Raw genomic sequence first — 18,328 nt, forward strand, 5'->3', positions numbered from 1 at the left:
AGAGAGCTGAGGCTTTGAATCTGGTGGGGCCCAGAGGAGCTCTCCCCAACTCCGTGGCCCCCAGCAGGAGGGGGTGACAGAGCTCTGGACTCCAAGTCCTCATCCCACATTCTGGCTGGGTCACTTCAGGTAAATGCCTTCCCCTCGGGGAGCCTCCGTTTCTCTCTATGGTGATGATTAGACGTGACCTGCCTACCTCGCAGGGCAAGGGGTCATGTGGGTGACACAGCAGTGGGCACTGCAGACGAAAGGCTGGATGTTATGAAATGCACCTTCCCCGTTGCGCCACGTAGGACCCGTGTTTGGCTTTGAGAAGGCATTACGTGCCGGATCGGTAACGAGTTCCTCAGGTCCCTGGCCAAGTCGCAGGACACCCGTGTCCCTGAAAGGCGGCTGGTGAGCTGGAATGAGGGGAAGCAGCTCCTGGGGGGGGGGGGGGGGGGGGCGTGCCCTCGGGGGATGACCGTATGCCTGTGTGGCTGTCTTGTGTGGGGTCCTGTGGATGCACCTGTGGCTGCATTGTGTCTGTGTGTGTCTGTGTGTGCCCCAGCAATGTCTGTGTGGGCTTGCAGGACCCCTGCCCATACGTTTGTGTGGCCATGTGTTCGCGTGTGCTCATGAGGCCACATGTTCCGGGACCCCGGACCTGCAAACGTGGTGCATCATGGGAACCCAGGCAGCTCCCAGCTGGGGAGGAGTCCCTCCTCCTCAGGCTTCCAGGGAGCACCCAAACTGTGTCCTTTTGCATGAGAAGCTGAAATAAAGGTGGTGGTCTCTGGGGTCTGGAGTGAGAAGTCACATCAGGCAGACGGCTTCCTAAATTCAGCGCTAGCCCACAGCCTGCCAAAGCTGGTGGCCCATTCATTTGGGTGGGAGGAGGAGAAGACAGGAGGGAGAGAGTGAGGAAAGAAACAGCCAAGGGAGAAAGCGAGGGGCTAGGGCTCTTTCGCTGTCCTCAGCTCTGTCATTGGCAGGTGGCCGGGGCCTTGGAGGACCAGGAGGGCCCCTCCCCCCAGGACACCCCTGTGGGATGTGTGTTTTCATCCCCTCCGTGGGTCGGGCAGCTTTCTTCCCCAGCCCATGAATTCAGGCGGTGAATTAAAAAAGATTCCGAATGAGATAACGCAACACTTACACATTATCCCAGCAGCAATCGGCTGCCCGCCCAACCCCACCCATCAGCCAGGTGCCCGCCCGCCGGGGTCTGGAGCGCAGCCTCAAGAATGGAGTCCGCACACTCCTCTCCTGCAGGGGCGCGGGCAGCAGCGGGGTCCCAGGCGCCCCCCTGGGCCCGGCCCGCCCCGCCCCTCCGGGGTTCCCCGCCCACCGGGTGCTCTGTGCGCGGCTCAGGCTCGCCTCCAGCCGGCAGGCAGCAGGCAGCAGGCAGCAGGCGCGCGGCTCGCAGCGCGGTCCCGGCTCTGTTCATTCATGATCAGGACGCGGCCCCCAGGGACCCAGCCCGAGCGCCGCCGGGAGGGGCGCCCAGCGTGCGGCAGGAGGGGCGGGCGGACCGCGGCTCCCGCACCACACGCGGCGCTGGCTGGGTAGCCTCGCAGGCGGGCGCCCGCCCTGTGTCCAGTGCCAGGCAGGCTCCACCGCGCTCGGCCGTAGCGAAGGAAGCAGCCGGGCGGGCTCCGAGGGCTCTCCGGGAGCCAGTGGCCCTGTGAGTCCTTGCATGTGCGGGGCTGAAAGAAAAGGCTCCCCGCGCCTGGCCCCGCGCTCGCTCGCTGAATACCAAGCTGCCAGCGCGCTGCCGGGCGCTCCCTTTCTCCGCCAATTCGGAGTAGGGGATCCACACTGATCTCTCTCCAGGGGAGGGGAGGGGCAGGGCCCGGGTCCCAACTCAAGTCTTGGCTGCCATGGGGGCCGTCATGGGCACCTTCTCATCTCTGCAAACCAAACAAAGGCGAACCTCCAAAGGTAAGCCACCTTCTTCTTCCTTTTGTCCCCCTGGCTGGGTTTGGGGGTGCTCGAAGCTGAAGTGGGGTGTGCCCAGTGACTCCGGGGCCCGGACTTCCCTCTCTATGAGGAGCCGGCTCCTGTCCCTGTATCCAAAGGAGACAGAAGCCAGCGGGAGGATTGGTGTGAACAGCCAGGAAGGCGCAGAGGAGGGGGCCAGAGCGGGTGGGTGCCTGCGCCCTGGGTGATGGGCACCTGGACCCTCCTCCTGGGGAAGTCCCTCGGAGCAGGGAAGGGCAAGCTCACGGGTCGGGGTGACGGAATTGTCTCTTGGGAAGCTCTTCCCATCCCCATGACGGCAGGCGGTTGGTTGTGCGACCGTGGGCACCCAGCGAGGGTGCTCACACATTCCCATGCTCCTTGGGCTGCGATGCAGGTGCAGACCTGGGAGTCCATTACTAGGGAGAGGGCGCTGTGTCTGCCCGCCCCAGAGAACCACTGCAAGCCAAAAGGAACCAGCTGCCGCCAGGTGTAAGCTCCCAGGGCTCGGGGAGTCATTAGGAGACAGGGCATCACACAGGGGTGCTGCCCTGCTCTGGGAACCGCTGGGAGCTGGGGGCACTGTCGGGGTGTGTGTCGGGGTGTGGTGGAGAGGTGAGCTTCCAGCAAGGATTAGAAAGCATGATACGGGAGTCCCTCCTCCTGCACCTCCCCCACCCCTTCCATAGCAGCCTCTCCCCACTGAGACGTGCGGGTCTCACCAGCAGGACCTTGTCGGGCAGGGCCGTGGGAAGTTGGGGCGGACATGTGTTGCACTGGCAGGGACTGGACAGGCCTCCTAGGCAGCAGTTAGAAAGTTGGTTGTGAGAAGGAAGAGACCGGATGCAGTTGGGAAAGAGAAAAGGATGGGTTTGTTTTGTTTCATGCCGGAATACTACGTGAGTGGTAGGATCCTAAGGAACCGCACACTGAAGCCTTCAAGTTCTGCCACTGAAGCCCAGGTTCTGGTGTGAGTCCCTCGCTCTGTGACCTCGGGCAAGCCCCTTCACCCCTTATGCTGGCCAGTGATCAGATCTGTATTAGGATAATGGGGCACCCCAAGGGGCACCCTAAAAGTCTGCTCTTAGGACTTTGGTTGGTCTCACCTGATGTATTGGGGCGGGGGTGGGGGGTCTGCATCTGTCTGCATCGCAGAGCTCCCCATGAGTAACCTGTCGCGGGGTCCGAGCATCTGGCCCAGCCCCAGAGACATCAGGCTGGCTGCACACCGAGGAGTGAGGTCTCTGGGGAAAGATCTTAGCGGATGAAGCTGGACTGGTGTTTACAGCCTGGAACATGGAAGAGGCGCTGGCCCATCTGTCCAGCTGAGTTGCACGCCCTCCTGGCAGGGAAGGGACTGCTTGCCCTTTCAGCAGCCCTAGGCAGGACAGGCAGGTCTGTAAGCCTTGGCCCAGGGCCTTGACCTTCAGGGCTGCTTTTCACAGATTCTCAGATACTGCCTGACCGGGGGCAAAGTTCAGTGGCAAATCCCCATCTCCTCCCCCATCGCTTATCTATCTGACCAGCATGCGGTCCCCAGAGGCCAGGGGACTGTGGGGACAAGGATCCCAGGGGTTTGTTTCAAAATACTTTCTATGCCTGCGGCACTCTTGGGAGTCAGCTGGGTGTCCAGTGGAGTTTGAGTTGTGAGTCCCTCCCTCTGTGACCTCAGGCAAGTGCCTTCACCTCGCTAAGCCTCAGTTTCCTTATCCATAAATTGAGCGAGAATGCTACCTCTGGGCAGGAGACTGGGTATGTGGGAAGTGGAGGGAGGGAGAGGCCCTCCTCTTACGCTGCAGCCACCAGGGACTCAGAAGATACTGTTGAAAGGATCTGAAGATCAAATGAATGATGGATGTGGCGCTCCGTGCACGGGGCTGGGCAAAGATTTAGAGCCCAGACAATCCTGTCTACCATTCCCTTCTCCCACACAAAACGCCGGGTCACCCTAGATGAGTCCCTACAGGATTCCCCGGGGCCAAGGCTCTTTGCTTCTCTCTCCCAGGAGCCCCAGAAAGAGCACGGGGGCGCCAGCATTCAGTGAGCTCCTACTGTGTGCCTGACGGTGCTGGGTGCTCTACCTGTGCATTCCCATTTAACTCTCTGTTGGGTGGGCCGCCGTGACAAGCTGCCCGAGGCCTGAGCGGTCAGCCCTTCTTGCACCAAGCCCCACGGCATTGGCTGGAATTGCCCAGGCCTCGGCTGCCCACAGTCCCCGGGCATGTACTTGCCCCAGAGCAAAGTCTCATTTTACTGTCTTGCACCTTGGGAAGTTAACCCGCAGAAGACCCTTCCTGCAGACAGGAGGCTTGCAAAGTGGCTGGGAGGCTGGTGCTCAGGGATCATTTCCTGGCCGGGTCCCAGCCCCCCTTGGGACCTCGGCATTTCCTTTATAAAAGGAGGTGGTGACATTAGACGTTCCCTCAGGTTTCATCTCCTTCTCAAATTTGAAGATTCTTTCATTGCTGATGTTCTTACCAGAGCTGCTATGTAATCTCCGAGGCATTGGGCTCAGATCTAATTAGACATCGTCAGGGAGAGTGGAGGAGATTTGCGACTCAGGAGTCAGTCCCCACCCCCCACCCCCCGCTGGGTTCAAATCCAGGCTCCCTCACTTCCTAGCTGTATGACTAAGCCTTATTTTCCTCGACTATAAAACAGGGACAGTAGTAGTTACCATCTTAAAATAGCTGTGTGTTGTGTGGATTTCAGGGCTAACGCATGACAAATGCTTAGCACACGCCCTGCTGGATAGTCAGTGGTCAGCAGATTTTAGCTGCTATGAAATTGATGGCTCTACTGTTTGGAGCTTCCAAATGCCTAGAGTAAGGCCATCCTGGAAGTAGTCAGTGCCCCGGGGAGTCCGAACAGCTCATTTCTGGAGCCCTCTCCTTGCCCTGTCTGGGTAACTAGGACCCAACTCCCAGGCCCGCAGGTGCGGGTCCTGTTGCTGCAGCCCCGACTGACCTCTGCCCTGTGGCTGGCCCTACAAACATGACAGCCTGCTCAGTGAGGACCCTGCATGTTTTGAAACTATAATTCTGTAACACACACGTATTTTTAAAATAGAGCAAAAGCTCTACGTGATTAGAGCAGGGAGAGGGACGACCTGCCCACCCTGGATGTTGAGGGAGAGCTTCCTGGAGGCAACAGAAATCCAAAGGAGTTTAGGAATGTTGCCACCGAATAAAAGCATTCCAGTATATTGTCTGTCTCTGTTTGGGGTCTTTGTTTGTCTTTAATTAAGAGTGGTGAAAGCCCTGCTTTGGGGGATTCCACTTCTGCACCCCAGTCCCAGGTAGAATTTTTGACACCAATAGTATTGCATGTGTTGAGCCACCAAGGACATTGCTCTGGGCCTGAGTGGGTAAGTGGAAAGAGATGGGGTGTCGGGAGTAAGCAGAGGAGGAAAATGCAGATGTAGCAGCTGGGTGGGGGTGGGGGGTGGCAAGAGAATTTAGGGAGAACATCACTAGACCAAGGCCCCCTCCATGGAGATTTGCCTCTAAGCAACTAATCCCACGTTGCAGAGGTGGCTGGGTTATCATCCTCCATGGCTGGGGAAAGCTTTCAGAACCTCTGGGAAGCACTGAGCTTGGGATCTCCAGAATGCCCATTGCGTCCATGAGCAAACTGAATCCCACAGCGATTAAATGCTTTCTTCTAGGCCCACATGGCAAGCTAGAGCCAAACATGGGACTGGTTCCCGGACTCCCAGACCAGTGAGCACCTGGCGAGGTTGGGTTGGGGGCTTTATTGATGGGGCAGCGTGTTCAGCCAGGAGCGATCTGGGAGAGCAGCAAGAGGCAGAAAGGTAGTGAAGCCGTAGCCCTGCGGTTACAGGGTCCTGGCCTCAGGGGACCTTGGACAAGTCCTCTCATCTTAGAAATGCCGGATTCCTGGTGTCTGAAAGAGGAATGCTGGTTCCAGAGGCGCTCGTGCCTTGGGTGTTGTCTGTTTGTGCATCTTTGTCCATCCTTTTAGCTCTGTATCACCCTTCCCCCCACCTCCTTGTCTAATAGTTAAAATTCTACCCGCATCCCAAGCCTTCACGCAGCTGTTTCCACATTCTGGAAGGCTTCCCCAAGCCCCAGAGAAAAGTGATTTCTTCCATCTAAATCCCTGAATCTTTTAAGGTATACATTCTCACGGCTCTCCGGTCATGCTTGGAATTCGGTGATGGATCGTGGTCTTAACCCCCTGCCCACCCCAGAATGTCAGCTTCTTGGGGGCGCTTGTCTGAATCATTCTTCACTGTCTGCAGCTTGGCTCCTTGCACGTAGTAGGTATTCAATAAATCTTTTCTGGACGGAATTATAAATAATGGAATGGCTGGCTGCTCTCTGTTCTTTCCTGGAATTGCAGGACCTGCAGGAAAAGTTAGCATCCCACTGGAATTTCACTTGCCAGCCCTCTGCCTGGAAAGAATTCTGTTATTCGGTCTGCTGGCTGTTCTATGAAATGTTCTGAATCTGTTTACCACTTAGGGAAATGCTGATAACAGGGTTCCACTCCCCAGCCCCCTGCTAGTCACAAAAGCATAGAGAGCCCACACCCAGTGCCTGGTACAGTTCTGGTCCCTCCGTCCCAGAAGGAACTCAGTGGAGCTCAAGGTGAACAGGAAGAGGGAGAGGGAGAGTCTGAGATGGAAGTGAAGAGACTACTGCCTAAAAAGCAGTGCAGATTTCAGCCCGGCGCCTGGAAAGGGACCAAGTCCTGGACCTCTTCGTACACCTAGGAGGGCTTTGCTCAATAAACGCATCGTAAATGTGTGAGTGAACAAGTGAGTGTGAAAACGAATGAGGGAATGAATGGGGAAGTAAATAAAAATAATATAAAATGTATGATAGTGCTCAGCTGGTGTGGTTCAGTGCTTGAGCGTCGACCCATGAACCAGGAGGTCACGGTTCGATTCCCAGTCAGGGCACCTGCCCGGGTTGCAGGCTCGATTCCCAGTGGGGGGCGTGCAGGAGGCAGCCGATCAATGATTCTCTCTCATCATTGATGTTTCTATTTCTCCCTCTCCCTTACTTTTTGAAATCAATAAAAATATGTATTTTTTAAATAATCAAAAAATAGTAAAAATGTATGATTGGGGAAATGAGTGCATGAATGAACGGATGTGCATACGTTCGTGGGTAATGAAGATCTAGGAAGGCTATAACAAAAGACTATCTTTGCATGCAGAGCATTGATTGTCATGCTACTTGAATCTTGGATCTAAGCCCCCCGCCCACCATGAAACTCGGAAGGAGTCGGTGGTGGAGAAAGCCCTGGTACCGATCACTAGCAGTAAACTTAGAGCAAGTGCTTCTTAGAAAGCTGGAAAGTATAAATTCCGTCGAGAAGCATCCTGGTAATTTTTTTTGGATACCAGGGCATATGTAGTGTCTTTGGGGAAAGTGGGAAGATGGGAAAGTATCTCTTTTGCTTTTTTTTTTTAATATATATTTTTATTGACTTCAGAGAGGAAGGAGAGGGAGAGAGAGATAGAAGCATCTTTCACTTTTGTGTTGATTCATTCAAAAAACTAAAGTAAGGACTGGCCCAGAAGGGCCTCCCTTGTATTTCAGGTTCACCTTGACCTTATCTGGGTGAGATCAAGAACGTGCATTCGTGTCTAGCCCTTCATGTGTTCAATAAGCAACTCCTTAGTGGCTTCCCTGATGTTATCTCTGCTCCAGACCCACTCCGGCTTCCCTGCTCTCCCTCCACCTCTACCTCCCTATTCACCTGGCGAACTCCTACACATCCTTCAAGAGCTCATTCAGTATCACCTCCCAGGCTCCTGCAGGCAGAGCACCTCTCCCCGTCCCGTGTTCCCCCGCAGCTGTGGCTGCTTCCTCTTGCTACAGTTTTGCACATCCTGTGATTGTGGATTTGCACCGTTATCTCTCTGACTCGCTGTCAGGGAAGGAGCCGTATTCAGGGGCATCTATGAGGCCTGATCCTGGGTCCAGACTTGATGGCTGCCGGCGGTGTGGGGGAGAGGATGGCTGGACCAGGGTGTGTGTGGTTGTTGGCTCCGAGTAGTGCGGGAATGCGGCAGCGAATGAGAAATGCAGGTCTGCTCACGGGGAGAGGCACTGCAAAGTTCTGCATCACGGCCCTGGAGCTGATGTTCCCACTCATCAGGCAGAGAAGGGGCAGTGCTCAGGAGAGAGAGGCACCCCGAGAATCCTGGAACCGTCAGGATTGTCTTTAAACGCTTCTCCTCCCTCCACGTAGCATTCTAGATGGGTCACCTTCTGGGAGTTGCTGTAGTCAGTTGGAATATGCTAGCTTCCCGTGCCCCAGGAACAGGTTTTTGGGTTAAGTCCCGTTATTCCAGGCCGGACAGAAAGCCTGCCTGGGGCACTGGAGGAAATGGGAACCACACTCAAATCAGGGCACTAGAGCCAGGACTGCGTAATGGTTAGTACCACTGAGATAAAGTAAGAGACCTGGGTTCAAACTCTGGTCCTGTGACTTAGCCGGACCTCTCTCTGAGCCTCGGTCTCCTCCTCTGTAAAATGGGGACAGTGGCCGTGTCTCCCTTATGGGGCTCAGGGAGGTTGTGAGCACATTTTCGCTTGTGGTGAGATGATTTCAGCAGCCTGGGGTCATACCGGCTCTGCTGCTGCCTCCTGTCCATGTCAGGTGGTCCCTGCCTCCTCTGTCGCTCCATCTGTACAGTGACTCTCATAGACCTGCGCAATCCCTGTGCCTTCAAGCTGTGGCCTCTGATTCCATGTCTTTGGGACCCAGAGCCACCAGGGCCACCACGGCACCAGAACCCTGAGCACTTTCTCTGGGGACTGCTATGGAATGCTGTCAATTTTAGATGACGAAAGAAATTTCCAGGGGTGAGATAGGAAAATGTGGATCATCTGCCAATAACAATGATGATGATGATGGTAAGAATAATAACAACTAAAGTCGATCTGTGCCAGGAACCTGGCTCTGCCCTTCTCCTGTGTTATTTGATTAACCTCCTCCCAGCTCTAGAGGACAGACCCTATTCCAGTTCCCATTTTGCAGATGAGGAAACTGAGGCTCTAATAAGGGAAGGGCCTTGGCCAGGGGAGCAGCGCCGGGTTGAGCTGCTCCCAGAGCCTGAGCAATTCCACGCCACACCAGCTTCCTGCCTCCTGGCCTCGCCTGGAGGGAGAAGAGCCGAAAAGGGGAGTGCGGAGGTTGGGGAGAAGGCATTCGGGGAGAGACGGAAGCTCCTCATTAGCCATACGGAACAACCCAGCCACCTGCAGGCCTCGAGCAAAATGCTTTTAGCCCCGTCTCGAACCACCCCTGGATCTGTTTCCATTTAATCAGGCACGGCAAAAGCCTGACTATGAAATGATTGGGGGCAGAGGGCCAATGAGCAAATTCATTAATAGGATTAAGCATCTCTCTTCTGCTCTAATCATTTATCGGAACTAAATTCTTTTCACTTTGGTGCAGTCATCATTGCCTGACAGGGAAGGATCGAGTGCTTAGAAACCTCCAAGTATGTTCGAATTTCCAACCTTCGTAATCAGGCGCCAGATTCGGTCAATGTTTTCACAGGGTCCAGAGGGGCGGGGCGGGGTCAGGCGGTCAATGAGTTGTCATCGTTGCAAAGGAGACAAACCCAGGCAGTTGCTGGTGCATTTGCCTTCTGCTCTCTCATGAGTTCCTTTTGTCCTTAGCCACATGTGGGCCTAAATTTATATTACACATATGTATGTGGCATGTGGATGTGGGCAAAGCTGGATTTCACATCAGGCCTAAGAGTGTATGCCCACATCCACATACCACATACTGTCTTCATCTCCACATCTAAAAAAGTAGGCTTTTGACAGGAATTTCCTCCAAGGTTGTGATGAGGATTAAATGCAATAATGCATGTAAGATACAGTGGCCAGAACATAGGGAGAATGCCACACGGCTGAGTTCTCACTATCTGGAGCCATGCTGCTCAGTGTGGTCCTCAGACCAGCAGCCGCGGCATCGCCTGGGCGCTTGTTAGAAATGCAGTCTCCAGCTGCATGTATATGTATGTAATTATGAGGTATAAATATTTACAAGGTTATATATCAACCTGGAAGGGACCTTCAAAGCCTTCTAGTTCAAGTCTCATTTTATGATAACAGAACGGTCCAGATAAGGCGTGCAGTTTGCCCATAGTCACACAGCTTGAGTGTCAGACCTGGGATCTGAACCCCCAGCGTCCCCAGCCCTGCTTGTCTTCATGGGAACTGCTATGAAATCAGAGTCCCCGACTGGCATTTCTGCCATTGAGCTTTGCTTTGCTCTCCTCTCCTCTCCCTCTTTCTCTCTCTCTCCCTCTCCCTCTCCCTCTCCCTCTTTCCTCCCTTCCTCCCTTCCTTCCTTCTTTCTCTCTTGCTTTCTTTCTTTTTTTTCTTTCTTAAAACCAGAAGTACAGGACTGTGTATGCCCGCTACCATTTTAATTTATGAATTTTAAATGCTATTCCAGCCAAGTGAGAGCCCAAATCTTGATTCTACAGCTGTCACCTTAGCTGTCCCTCCGAGTTCTCTGCCATCTGAAGGAGGACTTCTGGGTCTTCATCTACGTTGCTTCTAGGACCACAGACCAGGACAGGGAGCAGGACTGAGCCCCATGGACTGGTGACCTCTCTCCACAAGGGATGGTGTTGACAGTGCTCCGAATGGCAGAGCAGGCTGGCAGCCGGGCGTATGTGCAAAGCCTTGCGTGGGATCTGAAACCAGAAATTTGACAGAAGTCAGTAGGAGTCTAATGGACAAAGGAAGAGCTCGCGGCGTGAAAGTCAGATGCCATTCCCAGGGGGCCTAGCAGAAGCTCTTTGGTGGGAGAGGAGCCGTCCCCCTGGTTATAGTGGGAAGTGCCCTGCACTGAGCAGTTAGCAGGGGAGAGTCCAAGGACTCGGTGGGGGTTCAGTAGGCTTGTCTGGGGACGAAATTGGAGCTGGGGCAGCGTTGCTGGAGGAGGAGGGTTTTGAATTTTCGGAGGACCTACCATGTCCCAGACCCTTCTGCATACTCAGTCCTCCCATGTCATTTTCCCGGTAGTCCTGTGATGGCTGTATTGGTATTCTTACTTAGCAAATTGGGAAAAGGAGGCTCAGGAAGTTCTTTGACGGTCTGCTGATTAAAGAGCAAGGATTGAAGCATGTCTGATTCCAACCCCCACCCCCCACACACATGGCCTCCTACCCCAGCCGGAGGGCCGGTCCGGGACAGCAGGCCTCTCATCCCCGAGAGGAGCTCGGTCAGCTGCAGCTCGCGTCCAAGCTCTCGGGGAGCTGAAATGGCAGCCGCTGGCCTCCTCTTGGCACCGGCAGCCGCCACGCACACTGGCTGTGGGCCCAGAGGGAGAGGAGGGCTCTGCTGGCTGCCGATGGAGGGCTCTGGGCCAGGCAGCACCCAGCGCACCGGAAGTCAGTGCAGGGGCATCCACGTGTGGCTGAGCTCCCTCCCCATCCCTGGGCCTCACCTGCATAGGACTCTCCCAGCTAACCCTAACCCTAACCCTAACCCAGTGGTCGGCAAACTCATTAGTCAACAGAGCCAAATATCAACAGTACAGCGATTGAAATTTCTTTTGAGAGCCACATTTTTTAAACTTAAACTTCTTCTAACACCACTTCTTCAAAAGAGACTCGCCCAGGCCGTGGTATTTTGTGGAAGAGCCACACTCAAGGGGCCAAAGAGCCGCATGTGGCTCGTGAGCCGCGGTTTGATGACCACTGCCTTAACCGGTCACATTGCACACTCAGCAGGGGTCTCACCAGACAGGGCGGTGGGGGGCTCCTTCTCTTCATCCTTTGCACAGACCCAGGCCAGTGCTGGGCTGCACTAGGACTCAGCCCCCAAGGCCCCGAGGCCCCAAGGCCCCAAGGCCTGAAGGCGGAACCGATGATGCCCCCACCTCCACAGGCCCCACCAGTTGCTACTTAGCCAATTCAAACCAGAAACAGTAAAATAAGTCTAAAGAAGTCTAATAAAATTTGGATTTCCCCCTTGATGATTTTTTCGAAATATAATACACTTCCAGAAAGTATTTTTTTTTCATGATTTTTGATGCTTCTACTTTGCCGGTGCTTTAAGCATCTCTTGAATGCGCCTGTTGGGGTATCTCCGCATCAGAGTTGGAATCAGACAGGAAAAAGAAAAAACTGATCTGCATTGAGCACCTACTGTGTGCCAGGCACCGAGCAAGGTGTCAACAAATATAACAACAATCACAAAACATTATTAAAGTTCTTATAATAATAAGATAATGAAGAATAGTAAGGAGAAATGACATTTATACAGGGTGGGGCAAAAATAGGTTTATAGTTGTGAGGACACAAAACGGTTTATTCTTATATTATTATTTATTAATTATTATATTATTTTCCACATGAGCAGCTGTAAACCTACTTTTGTCCCACCCTGTATAGTACTTTGTGCCAAGCACTATTCTAAGTGTTCTTGACACATTAAACTAATTTCTTATAATAACTCTATGAGGTCGGTACCATGATCATCCCCACCTAACAGATGAAACCTCATACTCTGAGAAGTATGCATTCATACCCCTATTTTCTAGATGAGGGGACTGAAGCTCGGGGGAAAGTGACTTGCCCAAAGCCCCCACCCCCCTTCCATGGCTGGTTCACCCTATTATTTGATATGTTTTTATTGATTTCAGAGAAGAAGGGAGAGGGAGAGAAAGATAGAAACATCAATGATGAGAGAGAAACATCGATTGGCTGCCTCCTGCACACCCCCTACTGGGTATCAAGCCCACAACCAGGGCATGTGCCCTGACTGGGAATTGAACCATGACCTCCTAGTTCATAGGTCGACGCTCAACCACTGAGCCATGCCTGCCAGGCCCAGGGTGCCTTCTAAGGAGGGGTGGGAAGACCTGGGCTAGGGATTCAGTATTGAAATCTGTCCTGACTTTTCAGGGCCACCCTGTCTCTTGCATTCCCTGTCACACCCGTCCTCACCTCGTGCTGCCACCCTCGCATCTGATTCTTCCTGAAATTCCAGACAGACCACCCTGCGCATTGATCCACGTTGCGTAGCTCATAGTGGAGCCAAGTCAGGCTCCCACCTGCATCCCCCCAAAAAGGAAGCTGCTGGAAGGAGATTGGTGATGCAGGATACTGTCCATGCTGGGATTTGGACCAGATGGTTTGACTCCAGTCACCAGGCTGGACTGTATCTGGCATCTCTACTGAACTGCAGAGTGTGCTACACTCTGGGGGCTCAGGGCAAGGAGAGAGCTTCGCTACCCAAGGGGCAGGGTCTGGACAATCTGAGAGGGTGCCTGAAAGAGGTGGCATTTGAGTTTGAGAACAGAGCTAGGCTTGGCCATGCGGGAACGTAGGTGAGTGACATTCGAGGCAGGAGGAACCGATTGGGCAGCACGGAGGTGGACAGCGAGGAAGGAGAAGGCATAAGGAATGACAGTGATGGTTTCCGCTTTGGTGACTGGAAGGATGTTCATAGAAAGGGTGTCATTAGAAATGGGAGGGGATAGAGTGGAGGCAGGGACAAGTCAGGTGCCCACATTCAGGAAGATGGGGAAAGGCCCTGGAAGGTGGGAGAGCACAGGGATGAGGAAGGGATGGAGTAATGGGGGGTCAGGACTGTCCCTTCACCCCTGCTCTGCCTCCCCAGAGTCTCCCAGTGACCCGGTCAGCCCACATGTGCGCGCTCTCCTCCCCTCCCAGTGCACGCGCTGTTTGTCCTGCTTGGTTTAGCAATTGATTGCCTGGAATTGCTCTGTAATCGCTCCCTGTAAACATGCTCGGGCTCTCCAGTCAGAAACACTTTCCTCAAAGACCAGGACTTTCTTTTGCTCTTCTGAGCTTCGGCAAGAAACCCAGCACAGTCCTGGGCACATGGTTGGTACTTGGTGACTTGATGGACATTTCTTAGCGATGCACGAAGACTTGGGACTCCCTAATTGGGATTAATAATGTGGCAAAGAAACTAGAGCACAGGTTTGACCCTCCCCACTCCTCTCTCCTCCCCGGCATATCCACAGGTTCTGAAAATCAAAAGTTGTGGTTTAGTGCAAAAACATAATGTATTGGAGACTGTTGCATAACAGCTTAGAGTTAGTTGATGGAGAGGTGTTGGGTGAAATAGAACTGAAGGCCAGTCCTAGCTTACCCCTTTTTGCTGTGTGGTTTAAGCAGATGGTTTAACCCCTCTCTGCATGTCAGTTTCTTCATCTTTAAATAGCAACAATCATGTTAACCACTCATTGGATGGCCATGGGGAGTAAATGAGATAATGCGAATGTAAGTGCTGAGTAAACTATAAGGCGGTACATACATGGTGGGTATCAATATGAAGATGATGATAATGATCCTAATGGTAGGAATGATTTTGACGAGTGTTGGCGATGATGCTTCCATTGATGAAGGTGCTGCTGCTGCTGGTGGTGGTAGCCATGACGGTGGGGATGGGGGTAGATGGTGTTGGTGGTGATGGTAGGGATAATGTGGATAATGGCAGTGTGATGGTGACAGTGATGACAATAGTGATGTTGATGGTAGTAATGGTGGTGATGATAGGCGGTGTTCACGGTGGTGTTGGACATGATGAGGTGATTATTATCGTAGGGATGACGTTGATGCTAGGGTGGTGGTGGTGATGCGGGTGTGATGGTGGTAGCGCAGTGAGAGGTGCTTATAGTGGTGGTGGTGATAACAGTAGGGGTGATGTTGGTGATGATGGTGCTGGCGATAAAGAGATGTTTGTGGTAGTGGTGGTAGCGGCGCTGGTGGACTTGAGGCTAACGTTCCCTTTGTCCGGTCTATCGTCTCTGGCCAGGCTGCACAGCATGGCCAACCCCTGGCATTTGAGTTCCCCAGATGGATCTGTCACCAGTAGGGAAGAATAAGACAGATCAGCTCCGGCCTCCAGGTTTCTCCTCTTACCCATGAGTGGAACGTTCAGAATGGTTTTTACATCAGCCGCCTTCTTCACACTTGGGTTCCCGGCACATAGCACAGTGCCACGCCTGGTACGGAGTCAGACTTCGATAAATAGGTGTGGGGTGACAGGATAAGCATGCAGAAGGCCACAGGCCATACTCCTGGCTAAGCTCATCAGAGCTGCATGTCCCGCCTCCAACGGTCTGCAGGTGGTCAGGCAGCTTCCCACCATATCCGAAGGTGCCCGCACTCAGACCGGGACCAGCGTGGGCAGCGCAGGGCCCTCCTTACCTGGCCAGCAGGGAAGACTGCCTGGGCGTCAGCCATGCCGGACCGTGTTCTGCCCCGACTCTGTGCTGACCGAGCACAGGCAACAGTGGAGAAAAGGGCACCTCCCGCAGGGGCAGCTGGGGTCTGTGCCCCCTCCTCAGCGCCCTCCGCACAGCGGGAATGAGAGGTACGCCCGCCTCTGGAGAAGTTCTTTTGTTCTTTTGGCAACAAGTCCCTCCCCCCAATCCTGGGAGAGGTTACAGACATGGCCTCAAGTTCAGTCCTCCACAGCCCACCCTCTACCTGGCAAGTTAGAGGGAGCCCTAGGGCCTCTGTTCCTTATGGGAAAGGAATGATCATATGGGACATTGCAGGGTCCTGGTGGCTTTTAGGGATGCAGCACACAGTAAGGGCTCCATAAATGGCAGTGCTCAATATTGGTAGCATTTACTTTCTCTGTCCCTGGTGGGGAGAGTAATATAGTAAGTGGTAAATAATGATAGGCCTGAGCCTCAGGGTGTCACTTTATGGTGGAACCCGTGTGGCTTGGAGTCACCTGGAATCCCCTGGTCTTGAGCTCTGAGCCTGAGGGGCGTCCCCTGAACGGATGGTGCATGATGGGTGGGTTTGTTGAGAAAGATGGCGATGACCTATAGTTCTTTTGGGTCCACATGCTATTCCCTCAAATAAGGAGTAAGATTTGGAGACCAGACCGTCTTAGATTTAAACCAGACTTGCCTCTCATTGGCTGTTGGTGAGTTACTAGGCCTAGACCCTTAGTTTCTGTGTGTGCCCAGTGAGGTTAACAATCCTGAGCACATGGGCTCCTGAGTAAGAGTATGGAAACTAAAGTGTAAATGGAGCTGGGGGTGGGCGATGGGGGCTCTGTCCTCCAGGCAGCCCAGGATCAAGATAGTGGAATGACCGAAGTGGTTTGGAGATTAGAGCTGCCTGCAGCCTTTGTCTGTCTCTGTCATGACTCATTGTTCCCCAGGACCTGGGACAAAATGAAGAAGAGGATGAAGGAAGTGAGGGAGAGGGGTAACAAGAGAATGTGACCTGTGGACTGCTGAGCAGGCTGCCGTCCATGGCAAACTCCACACTGGGAGAAGCCAGGGGGTGTCATTTCTGTTGCTGCGATGGTTATTGTTGTGAAAAAGTGTGTGAGGAAGACCGGGTAGGAAGGACACAGGGTGAGCAAGAGAATGGAGGAACAGACAGAACCTAGGCTGTATGTGTTCCCCTAAATTATCTCATTTAATGGTCATACAATCGAAGGATAGATACAGTTATTATCTCTATTTTAGAGGGGAGCAGGACAAAGCTCAGAGAGGAGAAGTGATGTGCCCAAGGACACCTAGCTCAGTGGTCAGCAAACTGCGGCTCGCGAGCCACATGCGGCTCTTTGGCCCCTTGAGTCTGGCTCTTGCACAAAATACCACGGCCTGGGCGAGTCTGTTTTGAAGAAGTGGCGTTAGAAGAAGTTTAAGTTTTAAAAATTTGGCTCTCAAAAGAAATTTCAATCGTTGTACTGTTGATATTTGGCTCTGTTGACTAATGAGTTTGCTGACCACTGACCTAGCTGATAAGCGCCGGAACAGTATATTGAACCCAGGCCTGTCCACCCATCATTCAGAGACTTGACACCTGCTCCCTGGGATTAGTTGCATTTGTCATTTGGGGGAAGTTGAGGCTCATGAAAGCTGCCTCCCACAGTTGCACAGCCAGCTTGAAGCAACACAAGCCTAATCCCATCGCTCCTGGCTGCCAGCCCCGCGATCCCTCCCCAGCGGCTCGCACATCACTGCAGCTGACAGCACGAGCATCTCTTATGCCTGCTCCTTCTCTTCCTGCCTTTCTTGGCCGTCTTCCAAATTTTGGGGGGAGCAATAAACTTAAGAGTCAGAGAAAGGCTGTAGGAAGCTCAAACCCCAAACCAATTTGGTCTTTATGCGACTTCCATCTAAGCTGCCTGGGAGACAAACCCTCCACCCCCACCACCATGGCTCTGATATGCCAAAGGGCAGCAGCCAGACGATAAGAGCGGCATACATTACGCCTCTTGCCCAGTCCCCATTAATTCAGAGGTGGTCCATGTCATGGTGAAATACAAGGCTCAGAAACTAGGCAGGCCCGGTCTGGCACTGGGCTCTGCCTTTCTTGTGTGGTCTTGGGTAAGTCACCTACTCTCTCTGAGCCTCAGATCCTTCCTCTGTAAAATAAGGATGATAGCGAGGGTTGCTTTGAAGATTAACTGAAAATGTTTGTGCAAAATACCTGCTCCACAATAGGTACTAATTTGAGGACTAACAAGAGTTAACCTCAGGCTATAGCGCTGATACATAGAGGCTCTTCTGCAACCACAACCCTAGTCCCTCGCACAGTGTGACAATTCCTGGCATGTGCTGTCACTCCCTCATCCATTACCCGTGCAAACGTTGGTCATCCATCACGTTCCTACTGAGCTAGAATGTGACCTCAGGATCCTTCTTAACACAGCGCTCCAGGCAGTCACTACCAATTAATTACAGTTGGCATGGAAGATAGATGAAATTTATTTGCATCTCAGTCCTGATCAAGTTCACGTTTGTCACTCCTTCTGTATAACCCAGGGTTTGTCTTCAGTCTGCTTCTGTGAGTTCATCTCTCTCTCTCTCTCTCTCTCTCTCTCTCTCTCTCTGTGTGTGTGTGTGTGTGTGTGTGTGTGTGTGTGTGTGTGTGCTTAAACTGCTGTTCCAGCCTGAAAGAACATTCCAGCCATTTGTTGTTGGTTTATTTGTACATATATCTCCGTGCTTTCAGAATCCCTGCCTGTGGGTCCTTGGGGCCTACAAGTAACATCAACTCGTGTCTGGGAGGAGGCGGGAGGGAAGCAAGATAGAACTTGGGAAAGTAAAATTGACGCACAGTACTCACTGTTAGGAGTGACACAAGAGATGGTGGTTGACTATGAATTTGAAGTCTCCGAAGATTGAACACTCCATGGATGCTGACTGTAATCTCACAGAGGTAGGCCTAGAACAGAACAATTTTAGTTTTTAGGGTAATGCCAGCTGCTGTAACAAATAGACCCCAATATTTCAGTGGCTTAGCACGTACAGTTTTATTTATCATACATGGAGCTGGCCAATGTGGGTGTTCCTGTGAGCAAGTGGCTTTCTTCCATGTGGTCACCCAGGGATCCAGCCTCCTTCTATCTTGTCACTCCCCCAACCC

At 52.9% G+C, this 18,328-nt stretch overlaps 1 protein-coding gene across 2 annotated transcripts in view; it reads left to right on the forward strand.

The window, feature by feature from the left end:
* Positions 1-1,246: 1,246 nt before the first annotated feature.
* Positions 1,247-18,328, forward strand: part of KCNIP1 (potassium voltage-gated channel interacting protein 1) — a 170,273-nt gene continuing 153,191 nt past the window's right edge. Inside the window, exon 1 of one of the 2 annotated variants that reach the window (XM_079772619.1) lies at positions 1,247-1,920. In XM_079772619.1, the coding sequence (XP_079628745.1) occupies positions 1,860-1,920 (61 nt within the window). In that variant the 5' untranslated portion in view covers positions 1,247-1,859. The remainder of the gene's footprint in view (positions 1,921-18,328) is intronic. The other variant, XM_079772620.1, reaches the window with a different exon arrangement.

This window comes from Cnephaeus nilssonii (genome assembly GCF_951640355.1).
Source record: "Cnephaeus nilssonii genome assembly, chromosome: 5".
In the NCBI taxonomy this organism is placed as follows: Eukaryota; Metazoa; Chordata; class Mammalia; order Chiroptera; family Vespertilionidae; genus Cnephaeus; species Cnephaeus nilssonii.